An 18557-nucleotide genomic window follows, 5' to 3' on the forward strand; every position below is an offset into this window, starting at 1 on the left:
TGACAATACACCTACTTTGAGACAAGAGCTATATTGATGCATGCTTGGTTATGGTTTAAAGTCATATCCAACAATTGCGAGAGCGACTTTTTATTGTCAATATCGGCTACTGAGTTTCGTTTTTTAATGATGTCTGCTGGTGGTGTGCCTCGGGATTTTTTCAATGAAAAAAATGTGCCTTGGCTCAGAAAAGGTTGAAAAACTCTGCTTTATACATGTTGTTGAACTGATATTAACTCATCACATCTCTTCTTGTGCAGTTTCCCCAATAAGCAGAAGAGCAGTGAGTCTTCACCTGCCATTAACATGTCCTTGGGCAGCAATCTCTCAGAACTGGACCGCCTCCTGTTGGAACTCAACGCCGTTCAGCAAAGCACGCCTTCCTTCCCCACAGAAGGTTTGGCCATTGCCTCTTTCACTTTGACATGATCCCCAACTACGACGTGCAATTTCTTTACGTTTGCCTCGACAGAGGAGGCGGCTCCGCCTCTCCCCGCCAGCACCGTGGTCCGTAGTTTTCAGGAGAACGGAGTGTCCGTGGCATCGAAGCCCTCGCCGCCTGACTTGGAGAAGCCCAAACGCAGTGCGGCAGCTCAAGGACTGGAGGACGTGCGACCAAGTATGGAGAGCCTTCTGGATGAGCTGGAGAGCTCGGTGCCCTCACCCATGTAGGTGTGACATCTGTCACGGCCAAACAAGACATGGTTGTGACCAGTTAAATTCCTCCCATAGTCCGACTCCCCTGGTGGTCTCAGAAGGACAAGAGGAAATGCCCGCACAGCAACAAGCAAGAATGTCCGCTTCCTCTGCTACTCGAGAGCTGGATGAGCTAATGGCCTCCTTGTCCGACTTCAATGTGAGTACTGTTTGTCTTTTTCAGGGTTTGTACCACCAAGGGATGCATGTGGCAACGTTTCAGTCCTGACTTTGGTTTGAATGCAGAAGCAGTTGCAGAAAAAAACAAAAACAACATTTATTAGCGTACAGTGGGAGGGAGAAAGCAAGTTTTCAAGTAATACCACATTAGCTAACACATGGTGTGCATACCATTCATTGGTTGTTATGGTTACTTTGTCATAGGGCTGGGCGATATGGTCTTTTTTTAATATGTGGATATTTTTAGGCCATGTCACGATACACGATATACACTACCGTTCAAAAGTTTGGGGTCACATTGAAATGTCCTTATTTTTGAAGGAAAAGCACTGTACTTTTCATCGAAGATAACTTTAAACTAGTCTTAACTTTAAAGAAATACACTCTATACATTCCTAATGTGGTAAATGACTATTCTAGCTGCAAACGTCTGGTTTTTGGTGCAATATCTACATAGGTGTATAGAGGCCCATTTCCAGCAACTATCACTCCAGTGTTCTAATGGTACAATGTGTTTGCTCATTGGCTCAGAAGGCTAATTGATGATTAGAAAACCCTTGTGCAATCATGTTCACACATCTGAAAACAGTTTAGCTCGTTACAGAAGCTACAAAACTGACCTTCCTTTGAGCAGATTGAGTTTCTGGAGCATCACATTTGTGGGGTCAATTAAACGCTGAAAATGGCCAGAAAAAGAGAACTTTCATCTGAAACTCGACAGTCTATTCTTGTTCTTAGAAATGAAGGCTATTCCACAAAATTGTTTGGGTGACCCCAAACTTCTGAACGGTAGTGTATGTCTGGATATTTTGCCTTAGCCTTGAATGAACACTTGATGCATATAATCACAGCAGTATGATGATTCTATGTGTCTACATTAAAACATTCTTCTTCATACTGCATTAATATATGCTACTTTTAAACTCTCATGCAGAGAGGGAAATCACAACTAAAAGTGTATTTATTAAACAGTTATTAAGCAGTGGCACAAACATTCATGTCATTTCCAAAACAGAAAGTGCAAGATTGTCAGAGACATTTTAAAACAAGCTATGAGTGCACTTTTGTGCATGATGTCACTAAGATGACATATCAAAACAACACTAAATTAAAGTGCACTTTTTGTACAGAACGCCACTACAATAGTTTAAAACAAATAAAGTGCACTTTTGTGCATGATGTCACACAAGATATTTCAATAAGTGTCAAATAAAAATGAGCTGCATAATAGGAAATCAAATAGTGTATGTGCTTCGCTATGAATAAGTTGAAAAACTTATTCGGGTGTCACCATTTAGTGGTCAATTGTACGGAATATGTACTGTACTGTGCAATCTACTAATAAAAGTTTCAATCAATCAAAGGTTCCTGCGGACGTTATCTCCTACTGTTGTTGACTATTTTTTCATACTGTGTTGATGTGGAAATGGTTGCTTGGGCATTTTGTGGGTGTGGCACCAAACGGAAATGTTGACATGCGGAGTTACAAGCACTTTTCATTCTCTAAGCGGGTGACTTTTCAAATGATGCTACACATTAGCGGTGTTACTACTTTTTGTAGCAACGCTTGTCTGTTCAACATCTTCCCGCTTGAAGCCAAGCCACCGCCAGACGATGGACCCCGTGCTGTTTTTCTTGGGAATTAATTCTTCCTTCATTTGTTACCAGATTCGCACCTTCTTTCTCTCGTATTACCACTCACACCTCTCCGCTAGCATCACAGCTAACGTTGCCCATTCCACTACCTCTCTGCTCGGCGAGAGCGTGTGATGTTGCACGCGCGACAGTATGTGACGTATGTAACAAGGTGCGCTTGTTTTATGTCTCTGTGCGAAGGAGAGACAAGAAAGAGTGAGGAACGCATGTAGTGTAATGCCCGCAGCTAAAAGCAACTGCGTGAGAACGTATACTCCAATATCACCATATAGTCATTTTCTATATCGCACAGAGACAAACCCGCGATATATCGAGTATACTCGATATACGGCATGGACAGAGATGCGTGTACTGAACAGCCATATCGCTAATTGTTGTCTTTGCCACCACTATGCCGTCATCAACAAGGAAAATCCACAGCCTGTGGAGTGAATCCTAAATGCTCACTGAGTTGACGTTTGCAGATCACACATTATGTTTTGATTTTTTTGGAGGCATGTTTTTTACTCTACAAATTGTATGACCATTCAAGATTTGGAAGTTACACTTAGCTAGTCAGGTTACTTCTAGACCTCCACCCCAGATCACACCTCACTCCTACCCACTTCTCCAAAGTGGGCTGGCTCAGGGTGGAGGACAGAGTAAAACAACTTGCACTGAGCCTAGTCTATAAAATTCGCTACACCTCCCTGATACCGAAGTACTTGTCAAACTACTTCCAGACCGCCATAACCACAACACCAGGGGGAGCTCCACTAACCACGTTAAACCCAGATTCCGATCTAACAAAGGTCTTAACTCATTCTCCTTCTATGCCACATCAATATGGAATGCACTCCCAACAGGTGTAAAAGAAAGTGCATCTCTATCCTCCTTCAAAACCGCACTAAAAGAACACCTCCAGGCAACTACAACCCTTGACTAACACCCTCCCCCCACCACATCCCACCTCCCCGGATTGTAAATAATCAAATGTATATACTTGTTCTTATGCTTTCTGAGCTCACTATGTTCACTGCTCGCTGTACATATCCTACCAAGTCAGACCTACACTGTTACAATGCCCATTTCTCAGATGATACAATTGTTGATGACTGAAGTGCTGATATCAACCAAACCTAACCCCCCTCGCCCCAACTCCCTCCACATCCCACTACCTGGATTGTAAATAATGTAAATAATTCAATGTATATACTCTGATGATTAACTTGTGTGATGACTGTATTATGATGATAGTACATATTTGGACCATGAATTGATTAACGTGGACCCCGACTTAAACAAGTTGAAAAACGTATTCGGGTGTTACCATTTAGCAGTCAAAAACAAACCATTTTAATAATATGTGTGACATCTTATTTAAAAGTCTGGAGTTTTCTACAAATGTATCAGATTTCGGTTTATGTATTATTTACTTTTTGCTGCTAATTTTCCTGTGCCCCCTTCATGGTCTGATTGATGACTGTCCATTCCCTTTATTTCAGTCTATTTCACCTGCTTTTTCTCTTCTCTATCACCTTGTATGTCTTTGTTTGTTTGTACAAACTCCACCTGCTAGTCCGGCTCTCAGCTGTCAATGAACCAAGAAGCCGCAGACCCCTCTGTGGTCCCCTTTGACGCTCCGTCCACAATTACCCATAATGACTCATCTGTGGATGTTGATGTAACATCTAGTCAGACCACACCCTCCTCTACCCCTGTTCCGCTGGAACTTCACATCGATGAAGACGGTTGCACAACCCCTACCTTTTCAGCTGCTTCCACAGTTGTGGTTACATCACCCAGAAAGGCAAATAGTGGCTATGTCACCTCTGAGGTCTCGCGTGTGGAGAGTCTCAGTGTTTCTAGTAACCCAAAGCAACCAAGTATGTCTGCCAATGAAGTCTCGACTAGTAAAGCCTCAAGTCAAGTTGGTGCTTGTTTAGTGGATGTTTCCAAGAAACCAAGTTCATTTATTGTGTCCAAAAAGTCTAGTGCCACTCTTAAAACTAAAAGTACCAGCCCGGTCTTTCAACTAAGTTCCAGTCCAGCACCTACAGGTCATAGACAAGATACACTTGAAAAGAATAAAAGTCCAATACCACCACCAACAAGTCCAGAAACATTGCCAAAGTCAACTAGCCCAGTAACCGTTCCAAGACTGTCAGGTCAGGTTTCAAGTAGTGCAAGTCCTGTGACTATTTCTAGTCCCGAAACAGTTCCTAAGAGTCCAGTGTCATTTCAAAGACTCTCAAGTCCAGTTCCGAAGATTGCTAGTCCTGTGATTGTCCACAGAGACTCGAGTCCAGAGACTTGCCCTAAAAACGTAAACCCACTCGTACTTCCCAAACTTCCAAGTCCAGCAACGACTCGGAAGAGTGAAAGCCCGGCTCCCAAAAGTCCTGCCGTAGTCACCAAAAAGACTTACACTGTTGCAGACCCTAGTAGTTCCAGAAACTCCCCAATTTTACTGTCTGCCGTGTCATCAAAAATCCCCTCTTCCCCTCCTACGAAAAAGCAGCGGAGTGAAATCATGAACTTAACGTGGCCCTGCCGGGAGCCTTTCCTGGATAGTGCCTTAGATCAACTTTTAGCACCAGATGACACCCAGCAGCCCACTCCTGTTACGCCTGGTGATGAGGACAAAGCATGGGACGACGAAGATGGCAGTTACCCAGACGTGAGCCGAGAGGGGACCCTAACACCCATGACCGAAGCCAGTTGGATGGATGAGTGCTTCACCCCCTCCACCTGCCCGGGGACACCAGATGCAACGCTGGATCTGCCGACACAGCAGCCATCTGCTGTTGAGCGTTTATCTGCTTCTGGCCAAGTAGGAGACACGGCATACTCCACTCCCAAAATAGGCTGGCATTAAAGTTGTATTTGTTGGACCTTTTGTGGGCTTTCCATTTTGTGGAGATTACGGTCCAAACTCCTGAAAGAAGCTTATTTTGGGAGTGTAGTTTTGGGGAAGGTGTCATCGGTGTGGTATGATGCATGGTGTGTCGCCGCATACGAACTGCAAAAGGCTTTTAGGGAGAGATCTGCTTGTGGACGCTTCTTGTGCTGAAAGAATTGCTAATAAGATGTCTGTGCACGCCCTTACTTGCTTGAGACAACATTGTTGTGTTCGTCTTAGGGCTCACCTGGGATGTTGACGCAATGATGCAGACTTTGAGATTTTAACTTCCTGATATACTCCTGTATTAAGCTCAGGTCAAATAAGAACCTGAGCATCAAAAACACACTTTTCTTTTAAAGGGGGAACTGCACTTTTTTAGGTTGCCTATCGTTCACCAAACTTATGGGAGACAAGACCTCAAAAGTTGTTGTTTATGCATTCTAATGGGAGCAATCAATTCTACCTCTAAATCACTTTAAAAATACATTCAAAAACTAGAGATGTCCGATAATGACTTTTTTGCCGATATTCCGATATTGTCCAACTCTTATTTACCGATTCCGATATCAACCGATACAGAAAGATACAGTGGTGGAATTAACACATTATTATGCCTAATTTTGTTGTGATGCCCCGCTGGATGCATTAAACAATGTAACAAGGTTTTCCAAAATAAATCAACTCAAGTTATGGAAAAAAATGCCAACATGGCACTGCCATATTTATTATTGAAGTCACAGAGTGCGTTATTTTTTTTTAACATGCCTCAAAACAGCAGCTTGGAATTTGGGGGTATTGCGTTTGACTAAGGGAGATGACGGCAACAGACACCAGGGGACAGTAATGTTCAATGATTTGGGGGTGGGGAGTAGGGGGTGGCGGGGGGTGTATATTGCCGCGTCCCGGAAAAGTTAGTGCTGCAAGGGGTTCTGGGTATTTGTTCTGTTGTGTTTATGTTGTGTTACGGTGCGGATGTTCTCCCGAAATGTGTTTGTCATTCTTGTTTGGTGTGGGTTCACAGTGTGGCGCATATTTGTAACAGTGTTAAAGTTGTTTATACGTCCACCCTCAGTGTGACCTGTATGGCTGTTGACCAAGTATGCCTTGCATTCACTTGTGTGTGTGAAAAGCCGTCGATATTATGTGATTGGGCCGGCACGCAAAGGCAGTGCCTTTAAGGTTTATTGGCGCTCTGTACTTCTCCCGACGTCCGTGTACACAGCGGCGTTTTAAAATGTCATACATTTTACTTTTTGAAACCGATACCGATAATTTTGAAACCGATACCGATAATTTCCGGTATTACATTTTAAAGCATTTATCGGCCGATAAATAAAATACTTCATTTACGTTCTGTAACTTGGATAATAACCAAGCTGTACGACATTGTTATTGTAAGAGTGAACACTGAGGAACTCTTTTTTTTTTGGCGTGGTAACACATCGGCACGCTTCGGTATTAGCTGTAAAAGCTAACTACGGAAGAGATAAGCTAGCTCGTACGTCAACACGAAACGCGTTTGAGTTTGTAATGCACAACACAATGCGATACCACACCAATCTGTACTGAGTAAAAAAACATGAACAATCATATTACAGTGTGCTGCGTATATCATGATCAAAATTAAAAATGTGACCCACTTGATGGACAGTTGTGCGTTTGGTCCAGCTGGCCAGGGACGTTTTTTTCCGGTTTATTTGTGTAAGCACTCAGTTTATGTCGAAATAGTTCGGCTTCAAGTTCCACATTTTGCAGCTTTGAGTCATGCCGACATCACTCTCTCTCGGCTTTTGTCTGCGCCAACGCCTCACTCTTCCTTCGTGCTGGCTTCTAGAAGCAGTAGTTCATCCTCCGTATATTCAGCTTCAAAAAGATAAGGTTGTGAATCCTCATTTGTCCAAAAATAGTCGTCTTCGTTGTCTATTACCAAGTCTGCCATGATTAGAACCCACACTCGCATGTGTTTCCAGAAGTCGGAAGTGTGTTGCTATGGAAACAGAAATAAATGTGCTGAGGAATTAGTTCCCGTGATGATTAAGACTACCAAAATACGGTAAATATTGTACATATTACATATTGTTATGAACTTGTTTATTGCTACGTTATATATATACTTGCAGTGTGTATATTGTACATATTACATATTGTTATGAAGGTGTCTGTTACTACATTATATATATACTTGCAGTGTGTATATTGTACATATTACATATTGTTATGAAGGTGTCTGTTACTACATTATATATATACTTGCAGTGTGTATATTGTACATATTACATATTGTTATGAAGGTGTCTGTTACTACATTATATATGCTTGCAGTGTGTATATTGTACATATTACATATTGTTATGAAGGTGTCTGTTACTACATTATATATACTTGCAGTGTGTATATTGTACATATTACATATTGTTATGAAGGTGTCTGTTACTACATTATATATACTTGCAGTGTGTATATTGTACATATTACATATTGTTATGAAGGTGTCTGTTACTACATTACATATATATACTTGCAGTGTGTATATTGTACATTTTACATATTGTTATGAAGGTGTCTGTTACTACATTACATATATACTTGCAGTGTGTATATTGTACATATTACATATTGTTATGAAGGTGTCTGTTAATGGATTATATATATATATACTTGCAGTGTGTATATTGTACATATTACATATTGTTATGAAGGTGTCTGTTACTACATTATATATACTTGCAGTGTGTATATTGTACATATTACATATTGTTATGAAGGTGTCTGTTACTACATTATATATATACTTGCAGTGTGTATATTGTACATATTACATATTGTTATGAAGGTGTCTTACTACATTATATATATACTTGCAGTGTGTATATTGTACATATTACATATTGTTATGAAGGTGTCTGTTACTACATTATATATATACTTGCAGTGTGTATATTGTACATATTACATATTGTTATGAAGGTGTCTTACTACATTATATATATATATATATATACTTGCAGTGTGTATATAAAACGTTGATGGAGTTGTTTTAGAGGGCTTTGAAGGCTACAACATCTTCCAATTGTTTTTTTTAATCATCTTTTATCATCCTAAAAAAGGCTTGTGTGTTCTTTTCTCTCATAATGATTGTGAACGATAGGCAAAATTCCTACAGAAGTACAGTTCCCGTGTGGCACGTGCAAGCTGCTTTGCAAGCATTTGGCGATGGATTTGTACTGTCTGGACTCTCCGGCATGCCATGCCTGACTTACCTACAGCGAGTGGATTTGAGTGGCAAAAAGAGAATTCAATTGGATAACTGCAAGAGTGTGTGTGCAACAAATGCGGCATATTGCAGAGTGTTATTGATTGCTCCTCCTGTGCTTGAAGCCAAACACGGAATTTTCTGCTAAAAGGCCCAACCTTGACTATGGTCTGCCCTGCAGCTCAAGTCGGTCATACGTCGCACCAAAGAGACGGCCAACGTGCATCCCATGTACAGGGACGGAGCGGTGCGGCGTAAAATGGGACCTATTATTGTCAATAAAAGCAGATCGCAAGATCAGCTCATTGAGGAGCTGCAGGGGAAACTGGGAATCGGCCGCGTGGAACGCCGCCATAAACAACGCTCTGACGATTGGTTGACGGAGGGAGTCATCGTGATGTCGAACCCGCAGAGAACACGGGAAGAGCGGGCCCTCCCTCCTGTGGACAAGGTAGCGCTTTGAGGCACACTGGTTCCTTGCTTGCTGGCATTTCTTCTTCCCTTTTTTTGTTTCTTACTTTCTTTGCTCTTCTTTGCCATTCCTGTTCTCATCCAACTGTGCAGATCATCATCCCTCCCGAATCTCCCGTCCCTCAGAGAAAAGTTATCTGTCCGCCAAAGTCCCTGCCAGCCCCCAAAAGCATACCCCCTGTCAAACAGACGCCTCCGCCACTGCCTCTGCCACCTCCGCCTCCGACCCCTCCCCCACCCCGGGAACCGACCCCTCCTCCTCCCAAGGAGCCGACTCCCCCCCCAAGGGAACCCACACCGCCTCCTGTCCTGCTCCCTCCGTCACCGAGCCCTCCGCCCAAACCTGTCACCCCACCTCCGCCTCCGAAGGTGTTTCTATCAGTGGGCTGTCAGACTGAGTATGACCCCCTCTTCCCACCTATGCAGGCATGGATCACCTCTCTTTACTCTTACCTTACACTCCAATCTAGTTACAGTGGTGGTCAAAAGTGTGCATACACTTGTAAAGAACATCATGTCATGGCTGTCTTGAGTTTCCTACAACTCTTATTTTTTCGTGATTGGAGCACATACTTGTTGGTCACAAAAAACATTCATGAAGTTTGCTTCTTTTATGAATTTATCATGGGTCTACTGACAATGTGAGCAAATGTGCTGGGTCAAAAGTATACATACAGCCAATGTTCCCTCTAAGGTGCGCGCCTGTGCAATTGCGCACTGCTGAAGCGTCCTCTGCGCACGGCAAATCTATGCCGCGCACAAAATCAAATAAAAAAATAAGCGCATAACAATTTTCGACACGACAGAGAAAACCGTTTTCGTCGTCATTGTTCAAATATTGTAACGTCTGTCGAGACGCTTTGAGGACATGAATTCCATCGACCACTTTACTGAGCAAAACTCTTTATTGTCGGCCATAAACACATCACCAAAACATTAGTAAAAAAAATTATATCTGGCAAAACTGGTCATTTTCTGCAGTACAAACCAGACCAAAACCAATTTTGTTATATCAACAGCAGCCGCTCGCTCTTTCTCACTTGCGCCAACACATGCACATATGGCACATAGCCAGTGATGCGTTTACAGCCACACAAAAAAGTCGGACAACTCCAACACCACACATAAAGTGTCATTCCAGGTCGTTACACTATGATTTACCAATCAAATGTGTGCTTATTCTAGTGTCATTTATTAGGAATCTTAATTTATAAATATTAATCATGAAATGCTGTTAGTATATTAAATAAATACTAATAAAAATATATGTTTTACCAACAGGAAGTTGCAGGAATGTACACATGATCCCCTGCTTACATCTCATTGTGCAACATGTGAATGTTTTAATGGGAACTAAATGCAATGTCTGAAAGGGGTACAAATTATTTTCCAAAGCAGGACCTCCACCCAGACAATACAAGTACACTGTTCATGAAAAACAATATTTTTTGTTATTGTCATTGTAAGTGGGCCTAAACACTTATATTAGAAATGGAAATGACTGCTGTCATTTGATTATAATAATAAGAGAATGTTGTCTGTCTATCTGTGTTGGCCCTGCGATGAGGTGGGGACTTGTCCAGGGTGTACCCCGCCTTCCGCCCGAATGCAGCTGAGATAGGCTCCAGCACCCCCCGCGACCCCGAAAGGGACAAGCGGTAGAAAATGGATGGATGGATGGAGATTGAACTTGTTATTTAGTCAGGTTTGGGACAGGTGTGCTGCTGGTGTAGCCACAGTGTGCACGTCTGATGTTGCTCACATGGGCGCCACTCAATGCTTAGGGAGTTTTTGCGGTTGCTCACACACATGAAAAATTAGAGGGAACATTGCATACAGCAATGTTAATATTTGCTTACATGTCCCTTGGCAAGTTTCACTGCAATAAGGCGCTTTTGGTAGCCATCCACAAGCTGCTGCTTGAATTTGTGACCACTCCTCTTGACAAAAATTGGTGCAGTTCAGCCAAATGTGTTGGTTTTGTCTGACATGGACTTGTTTCTTCAGCATTGTCCACACGTTTAAGTCAGGACTTTGGGAAGGCCATTCTAAAACCTTCATTCTAGCCTGATTTAGCCATTCCTTTACCACTTTTGACTAGGGGTGTAACGGTACACAAAAATTTCGGTTCGGTACGTACCTCGGTTTAGAGGTCCCGGTTCGGTTCATTTTCGGTACAGTAAGAAAACAACAAAATATACATTTTGGGGTTATTTATTTACCAAATTTGCAAAATCTTCCACCAAAAATATTTTTCTTAGTGGAATATTTGATGTGAAGTAATGGGAACCTTGGATAGGTCAATAATTCATAATAACATTGATTTTGATTCAATGTTATGTTTTGAGCAATGACAGTTTGAAAGAAAAAAAACCAGCTTTGTTTTATTAGTCCACATTGCAACTTTTTCTAAATTACATTTAACCTTTTTTATTTCACTTTTGTTATGTTTTTGTTTATTTGAATAGTATTTTTAGAATGTGCCGTGGGCCTTTAAAACATTAGCTGTGGGCCGCAAATGGCCTCCGGGGCACACTTTTGACACCCCTGCTATAGATAATAAAAAATTAAATGTGATAAATCTATGGATAAAAAGCAGAGCCTGGCGACGCATGCGCGTTTATCATAACTCTCTCGCTCTCTCTGTCTCTGCCCCTCCCTCACCAATGCTGCTGCGCGCACAATTTGTTTTGTTTTTAACCCCTTCTTAACCCTGAACGTACATTGAAAATACACGCAACCCTAACTCAAAATGCCGGACATTTGAGGCATTTAAGAAACTCGGCCCTGACAGCTCCGCAAAAGAGGACATGTCCGGTGAAAGGAGGACGTATGGTCAGTCTATCCTAGCCCGTTAGCTGCTAGCATGCCGTGTGTTGTGCCTCGGTGTGTGCATTGTTTACACAACGTGCGTTACGCTACTTAATATGTCCGTGTGGAAACTCGTTCGGTACACCTCCGAACCGAACCGAAACCCCCGTACCGAAACGGTTCAATACAAATACACGTACCGTTACACCCGTACTTTTGACGTGTGTTTGGGGTCATTGTCCTGTTGGAACACCCAACTGCGCCCAAGACCCAACCTCTGGGCTGATGATTTTAGCTTGTCCTGAAGAATTTGGAGGTAATCCTCCTTTTTCATTGTCCCATTTACTCTCTGTAAAGCACCAGTTTCATTGGCAGCAAAACCGACCCAGAGCGTAATACTACCACCACCATGCTTGACGGTAGGTATAGTGTTCCTGCGATTAAAGGCCTCACCTTTTCTCCTCCAAACATATTGCTGGGTATTGTGGCCAAACAGCTCCATTTTTTCCTCCAGAAGGTCTTATCTTTGTCCATGTGATGCTCCAATCACTCTATCACAAAAAAATAAGAGTTGTAGAAATGATTGGAAACTCAAGACAGCCATGACATGATGTTCTTTACAAGTGTATGTACACTTTCGACCACCACTGTATGTACAGTCTTGTGCTGTATTTCCCTGAGGATGGACTTTAAAGTCTGTTTTTGGCACCGGGTCTCCAGGAGCTGGAAAGGCGTACTCAGTCAGTCCAGGTTACGAGTAGCGCTGACACCCAGGCGGGGGACACTGAGCCCCTTTTCTAATTCCGACATGTGACGGCGCCAAGAGTCGTGTGTTCCGAGTCGGAGTGCAGAGTTTAAGAGCTTAGGGGCAAGTAGAGCGTCACCCCTCCTGGCCATGTGCAGGAATGGTCGGCTTGTGGAAACCTCATCTGCCGTATGACTGCACACTTACCACGACACTTATAGCCTGTCCTGCTGGACGCTCATTAACTGGTCCCACTAGCTCAGAGACCGGTATGCCGGTATACCATCATCACCAATTTTAGAAACTCTTGATCTTCAGTGATAGGTTTGACGAAGAGGTCTATTTTCAATTCTTCACCTAAAACAAAAAACAATTACGCCGCCATCTTGTGATGATTGACAGACCTCAGATTATTGTCAATTGAAATAAAGTCGCTTAGAGAGAAGAGATACTGAGAGTGTAACGCAGTTCAGTCACTTTTGGTTTGGTCAAAACTAGAGATGTCCGATAATATCGGACGGCCGATAAATGCTTTAAAATGTGAATATCGGAAATTATCAGTATCGGTTTCAAAAAGTAAAATATATGACGGAGTGGGATACGGATGTAGGGAGAAGTACAGAGCGCCAATAAACCTTAAAGGCACTGCCCAATCACATAATATCTACGGCTTTTGACACTAACAAGTGAAGGCCATGCATACTTGGTCAACAGCCATACAGGTCACACTGACGGTGGATGTATAAACAACTTTAACACTGTTACAAATATGCGCCACACTGTGAACCCACACCAAACAAGAATGACAAACACATTTCGGGAGAACATCCGCACCGTAACACAACATAAACACAACAGAACAAATACCCAGAACCCCTTGTAGCACTAACTCTTCCGGGACGCGGCAATATACACCCCCCCCCCCCCCCCACACACACACACCTCAACCCCGCCCACCTCAACCTCCTCATAGTCTCTCAGGGAGAGCATGTCCCAAATTCCAAGCTGCTGTTTTGAGGCATGTTAAAAAAAAAATATTGCACTTTGTGACTTCAATAATAAATATGGCAGTGCCATGTTGGCATTTTTTTCCATAACTTGGGTTGATTTATTTTGAAAAACCTTGTTACATTGTTTAATGCATCCAGCGGGGCATCACAACAAAATTAGGCATAATAATGTGTTCATTCCACCACTGTATATATCGGTATCCGTTGATATCGGAATCGGTAATTAAGAGTTGGACAATATCAGATATCGGCAAAAAAGCCATTATCGGAAATCTCTAGTCAAAACTAGGGATGTCAAAAATGATGTGATTAATCACCAAAGACTATTGCATTAGTCATGATTAAACCCACCATTTATTTTGACCACTTATGCTCTTTTACCTTGATGGTTACCCGAAAGGTGGCGTGGGTTGTCATACGGTCAGTGATCAAGTCAACGCATACGTCCTTGACTGGTGTGCTTGACTTTAAAATATACCCTGACTGGACTTTAGACAAAACTATTACCATGTTCGAAGCACATAAATGGCATTCAAGTCACACATCGAAAAAAGGTTCTGTATGACAATCATGAAGTATCAAGCCTGTTTGCTGGCATGTAAGATCAAGGCTCTCCAGTCTTCTCTGACGTCCGCCCTAAGTGCCAGTTTTATATTACGGATATTGCCGATAACATTTCTTACGCTGTTGTTCGTTGTCGACTTGGAGCTTTCTTTCCCACTAGTTTTTCTAAGCTGTATTTTTTAAAACCTCTTAAGGCCCAAGCTTTTTGTTTACATGCTATTTTTTTCCCCTCTTTGCTATTTGGGCTTATTGGACCCTAATTAGAATAAAAACTAAGAATCAGCTTTTTATATGATGTACTTAGTCCATAAGTACACAAATGTGTACTTCATATGTAGTGACATGCTAATCCTTATTTTTACACTTTTTTTTTTTCAAATTCCATTGTATGTTATACTCTTCTGACACCACCAGATGGCAGTATAAGTGTCCACATAAGCGGCCGTAAGACCCCAATTCAGTAGTGTACACAATTTTGGAAATAGGAGCTTAAAGGTGCTGTCCACATATGTGGCCACTAAGCCTTTAGAGCAGGGGTCACCAACGCGGTGCCCGCGGGCACCAGGTAGCCCGTAAGGACCAGATGAGTAGCCCGCTGGCCTGTTCTAAAAATAGCTCAAATAGCAGCACTTACCAGTGAGCTGCCTCTATTTTTAAAATTGTATTTATTTACTAACAAGCTGGTCTCGCTTTGCCCGACATTTTTAATTCTAAGAGAGACAAAACTCAAATAGAATTTGAAAATCCAAGAAAATATTTTAAAGACTTGGTCTTCTTTTGTTTAAATAAATTCATTAATTTTTTTACTTTGCTTCTTATAACTTTCAGAAAAACAATTTTAGAGAAAAAATACAACCTTAAAAATGATTTTAGGATTTTTAAACACATATACCTTTTTACCTGTTATATTCCTTCCTCTTCTTTGCTGACAATTTAAATCAATGTTCAAGTAAATTTATTTTTTTTTATTGTAAAGAATAATAAATACATTTTCATTTAATTTTTCATTTTAGCTTCTGTTTTTTCGACAAAGAATATTTGTGAAATATTTCTTCAAACTTATTATGATTAAAATTCAAAAAAAATATTCTGGCAAATCCAGAAAATCTGTAGAATCAAATTAATCAGTACCCAAGAAGTAGCTCTTGGTTTCAAAAAGGTTGGTGACCCCTGCTTTAGAGGTTTAATACCCATCCATCCATGCATCTTCTTCTGCTTATCCGAAGTCGGGTCGCGGGGGCAGCAGCCTAAGCGGAGAAGCCCAGCTTTTCTTCTCCTTAGCTACTTTGTCCAGCTCTTCACGGGGGATCCCGAGGAAAAAAAATAAAAATATATATTTTTTAAAAGCACTTTGACTTTCCTTTTTTTATTTTTAAATGTACAGCATTTTATCTTTTTTTTTTTTTTTTTGATTTTTTGATTTTTTATTTATTTATTTATTTATTTTTATTATTATTATTATATATTTTTTGTCCTGTCTAGCTTCTCAGGCAAATCATATAGTAGATGTAGATGCCCATATTGGCTGTACACATTTACTTTACAAAAGAGAAGTGTGGGATGCTTCTCTTGTTGCCTTATTTGTTTTTGACTTTATTAAATGTATTATCATTTGGTGCAGCCGGGCGGGTTCAGGAGGGGATGGAAAGAGGAAAAAAAGGAAGACAGAGGGGGAATTTTGGGACAAGAGGGGGATTAGACAGAGAGACAAAAACAACAACAGCAAACAGAACAATAACAATAGAGCAACATCAGCAAATACGATATGTACAAATATGATGGTAAAAATGGACAGCATTTTAAGTCATTTAATTTTTTTTTAACGGCTTAAATAACTTCAGGTGTATTTAGAAGTCGATGGAAAAGATAAAGCCATTAAATATGTGTACGCTTTATTATCTGATAAGTGGACTGATCTTTATGAGAATGGTTGACTATAAAAATAATGCTTAGTTGCAGCCTTGATATGAACGCTGAGTCTTTGTTGGACTTTTTGACCAAACTAATAGTGTGAATGCAGCTGGGAAAAAGAAGGGGGGTGTGTTGTGATGTCATGTGCATGGTGACAATGACACCTCTGCAATGTTTTTTTTTAGATCAAGTCCCAGGGAAAGACGTCCCCCACCGGACCACTGAAACCAGCCAACAAGCTGGACAACATGCTGGGCAGCCTGCAATCGGACCTGAACAGACTGGGAGTCCAGACTGTGGCTAAAGGCGTGTGTGGTGCATGCAATAAGCCCATAGTTGGACAGGTGATTTAACCACTTTGTTTTATTCAGGCTTTTTCTGCTCCACTGTGTGATTTAACCATAGCTCATTGTTGGGCCCCCCAAAAATATCTGCTTCTCTGCGGTGGTCTGCATGGGCTGCAGCTGTAATACACTTTTCCACCACTTGTGGCAGTAATGACAATAGCAAACAAAAGATGTCTTGTGCTAAAATAGAGAAGTTTCTTAAGCACAAAAAATATGACTAAGGTGGTGAGGCTTTTTACACTTTAGTTTAGTAGACAGTCAAAAATAGATATAAATTGATAATATAAAAATAAATATTCATTATTAGTTACATCATTTTATGTAAACGTATTTGTCATCAGTTATTTATGAGTACATTTGATGAGTACGCATTTGTCCAATCAGCCTGACCTAAGTCTAAGGTTTATGTGTTAAATAAATTATCATCTTTGTGATTAACACATGCTTTCATATTGTCAAAAACAAGAGTTAATATTTGAATTGGCCCTGGGCCCCAAGGTCAGAAAGGTTAAGAAGCTAGTCCATAGACCACTAACACAGACCTAGTCTATAGACCACTAACACAAACCTAGTCTATAGACCACTAACACAAACCTCGTCTGTAGACCACTAACACAGACCGAGTCCACAGACCACTAACACAAACCTAGTCTATAGACCACTAACACAAACCCAGTCTATAGACCACTAACACAGACCTAGTCTATAGACCACTAATACAGACCTAGTCCATAGACCACTAACACAAACCTAGTCTATAGACCACTAACACAAACCTCATCTATAGACCACTAACACAAACCTAGTCTATAGACCAGTGGTCCCCAACCTTTTTGTAGCTGGGGACCGGTCAACGCTTGAAAATTTGTCCCACGGACCGGGGGGGGGGGGGGGGGGTTTCTTTTTCATAAAGAAATACAATCATGTGTGCTTACGGACTGTATCCCTGCAGACTGTATTGATCTATATTGATATATAATGTATATATTGTGTTTTTTATGTTGATTTATTTAAAAAAAATAAAAAATGTATTTATTTATTTATTTTTTTTAATTTCTTGCGCGGCCTGGTACCAATCGGTCCCGGTGGTTGGGGACCACTGCTATAGACCACTAACACAAACCTCGTCTATAGACCACTAACACAGACCGAGTCCATAGACCACTAACACAAACCTAGTCTATAGACCACTAACACAAACCTTGTCTATAGACCACTAACACAAACCTCGTCTATAGACCACTAACACAAACCTCGTCTATAGACTACTAACACAAACCTCGTATATTGATCACTAACACAAACCCAGTCTATAGACCACTAACACAAACCTTGTCTATAGACCACAAACACAAACCTCGTCTATAGACCACTAACACAGACCTAGTCTATAGACCACTAACACAAACCTAGTCTATAGACCACTAACACAAACCTAGTTTATAGACACTAATGCAAACCTAGTCTATAGGCCACTAACACAAACCTAGTCTATAGACCAGTGGTCCCCAACCTTTTTGTTGCTGGGGACCGGTCAACGCTTGAAAATTTGTCCCACGGACCGGGGGGGGTTTCATAAAGAAATACAATCATGTGTGCTTACGGACTGTATCCCTGCAGACTGTATTGATCTATATTGATATATAATGTATAGATTGTGTTTATGTTGATTTATTTTTAAAAAAAAATAAAAAATTTTTTTTTTTTTTTTTTTTTAAATTTCTTGCGCGGCCCGGTACCAATCGGTCCCGGTGGTTTGGGACCACTGCTATAGACCACTAACACAAACCTCGTCTATAGACCACTAACACAAACCTAGTCTATAGACCACTAACACAAACCTAGTCTATAGACCACTAACACAAACCCAGTCTATAGACCACTAACACAGACCTAGTTTATAGACCACTAACACAGACCTAGTCCATAGACCACTAACACAAACCTAGTCTATAGCCCACTAACACAAACCTAGTCTATAGACCACTAACACAAACCTCGTCCATAGACCACTAACACAAACCCAGTC

General features: G+C 41.2%; 1 protein-coding gene across 2 annotated transcripts in view; it reads left to right on the forward strand.

The window, feature by feature from the left end:
* The window catches only part of LOC133648273 (paxillin-like), a 68630-nt gene that overhangs the window by 31877 nt on the left and 18196 nt on the right, over positions 1-18557 (forward strand). For both annotated transcript variants that reach the window (XR_009825836.1, XM_062044210.1), the window contains exons 4-7: positions 261-397; positions 473-668; positions 733-856; positions 16367-16525. Coding sequence is in view for 1 of the 2 variants with exons in the window: in XM_062044210.1 (XP_061900194.1) it covers positions 261-397; positions 473-668; positions 733-856; positions 16367-16525 (616 nt within the window). In the remaining variant the exon portion in view is untranslated. The remainder of the gene's footprint in view (positions 1-260; positions 398-472; positions 669-732; positions 857-16366; positions 16526-18557) is intronic.

Source organism: Entelurus aequoreus, linkage group LG01 (assembly GCF_033978785.1).
Source record: "Entelurus aequoreus isolate RoL-2023_Sb linkage group LG01, RoL_Eaeq_v1.1, whole genome shotgun sequence".
Lineage (NCBI taxonomy): Eukaryota > Metazoa > Chordata > Actinopteri > Syngnathiformes > Syngnathidae > Entelurus > Entelurus aequoreus.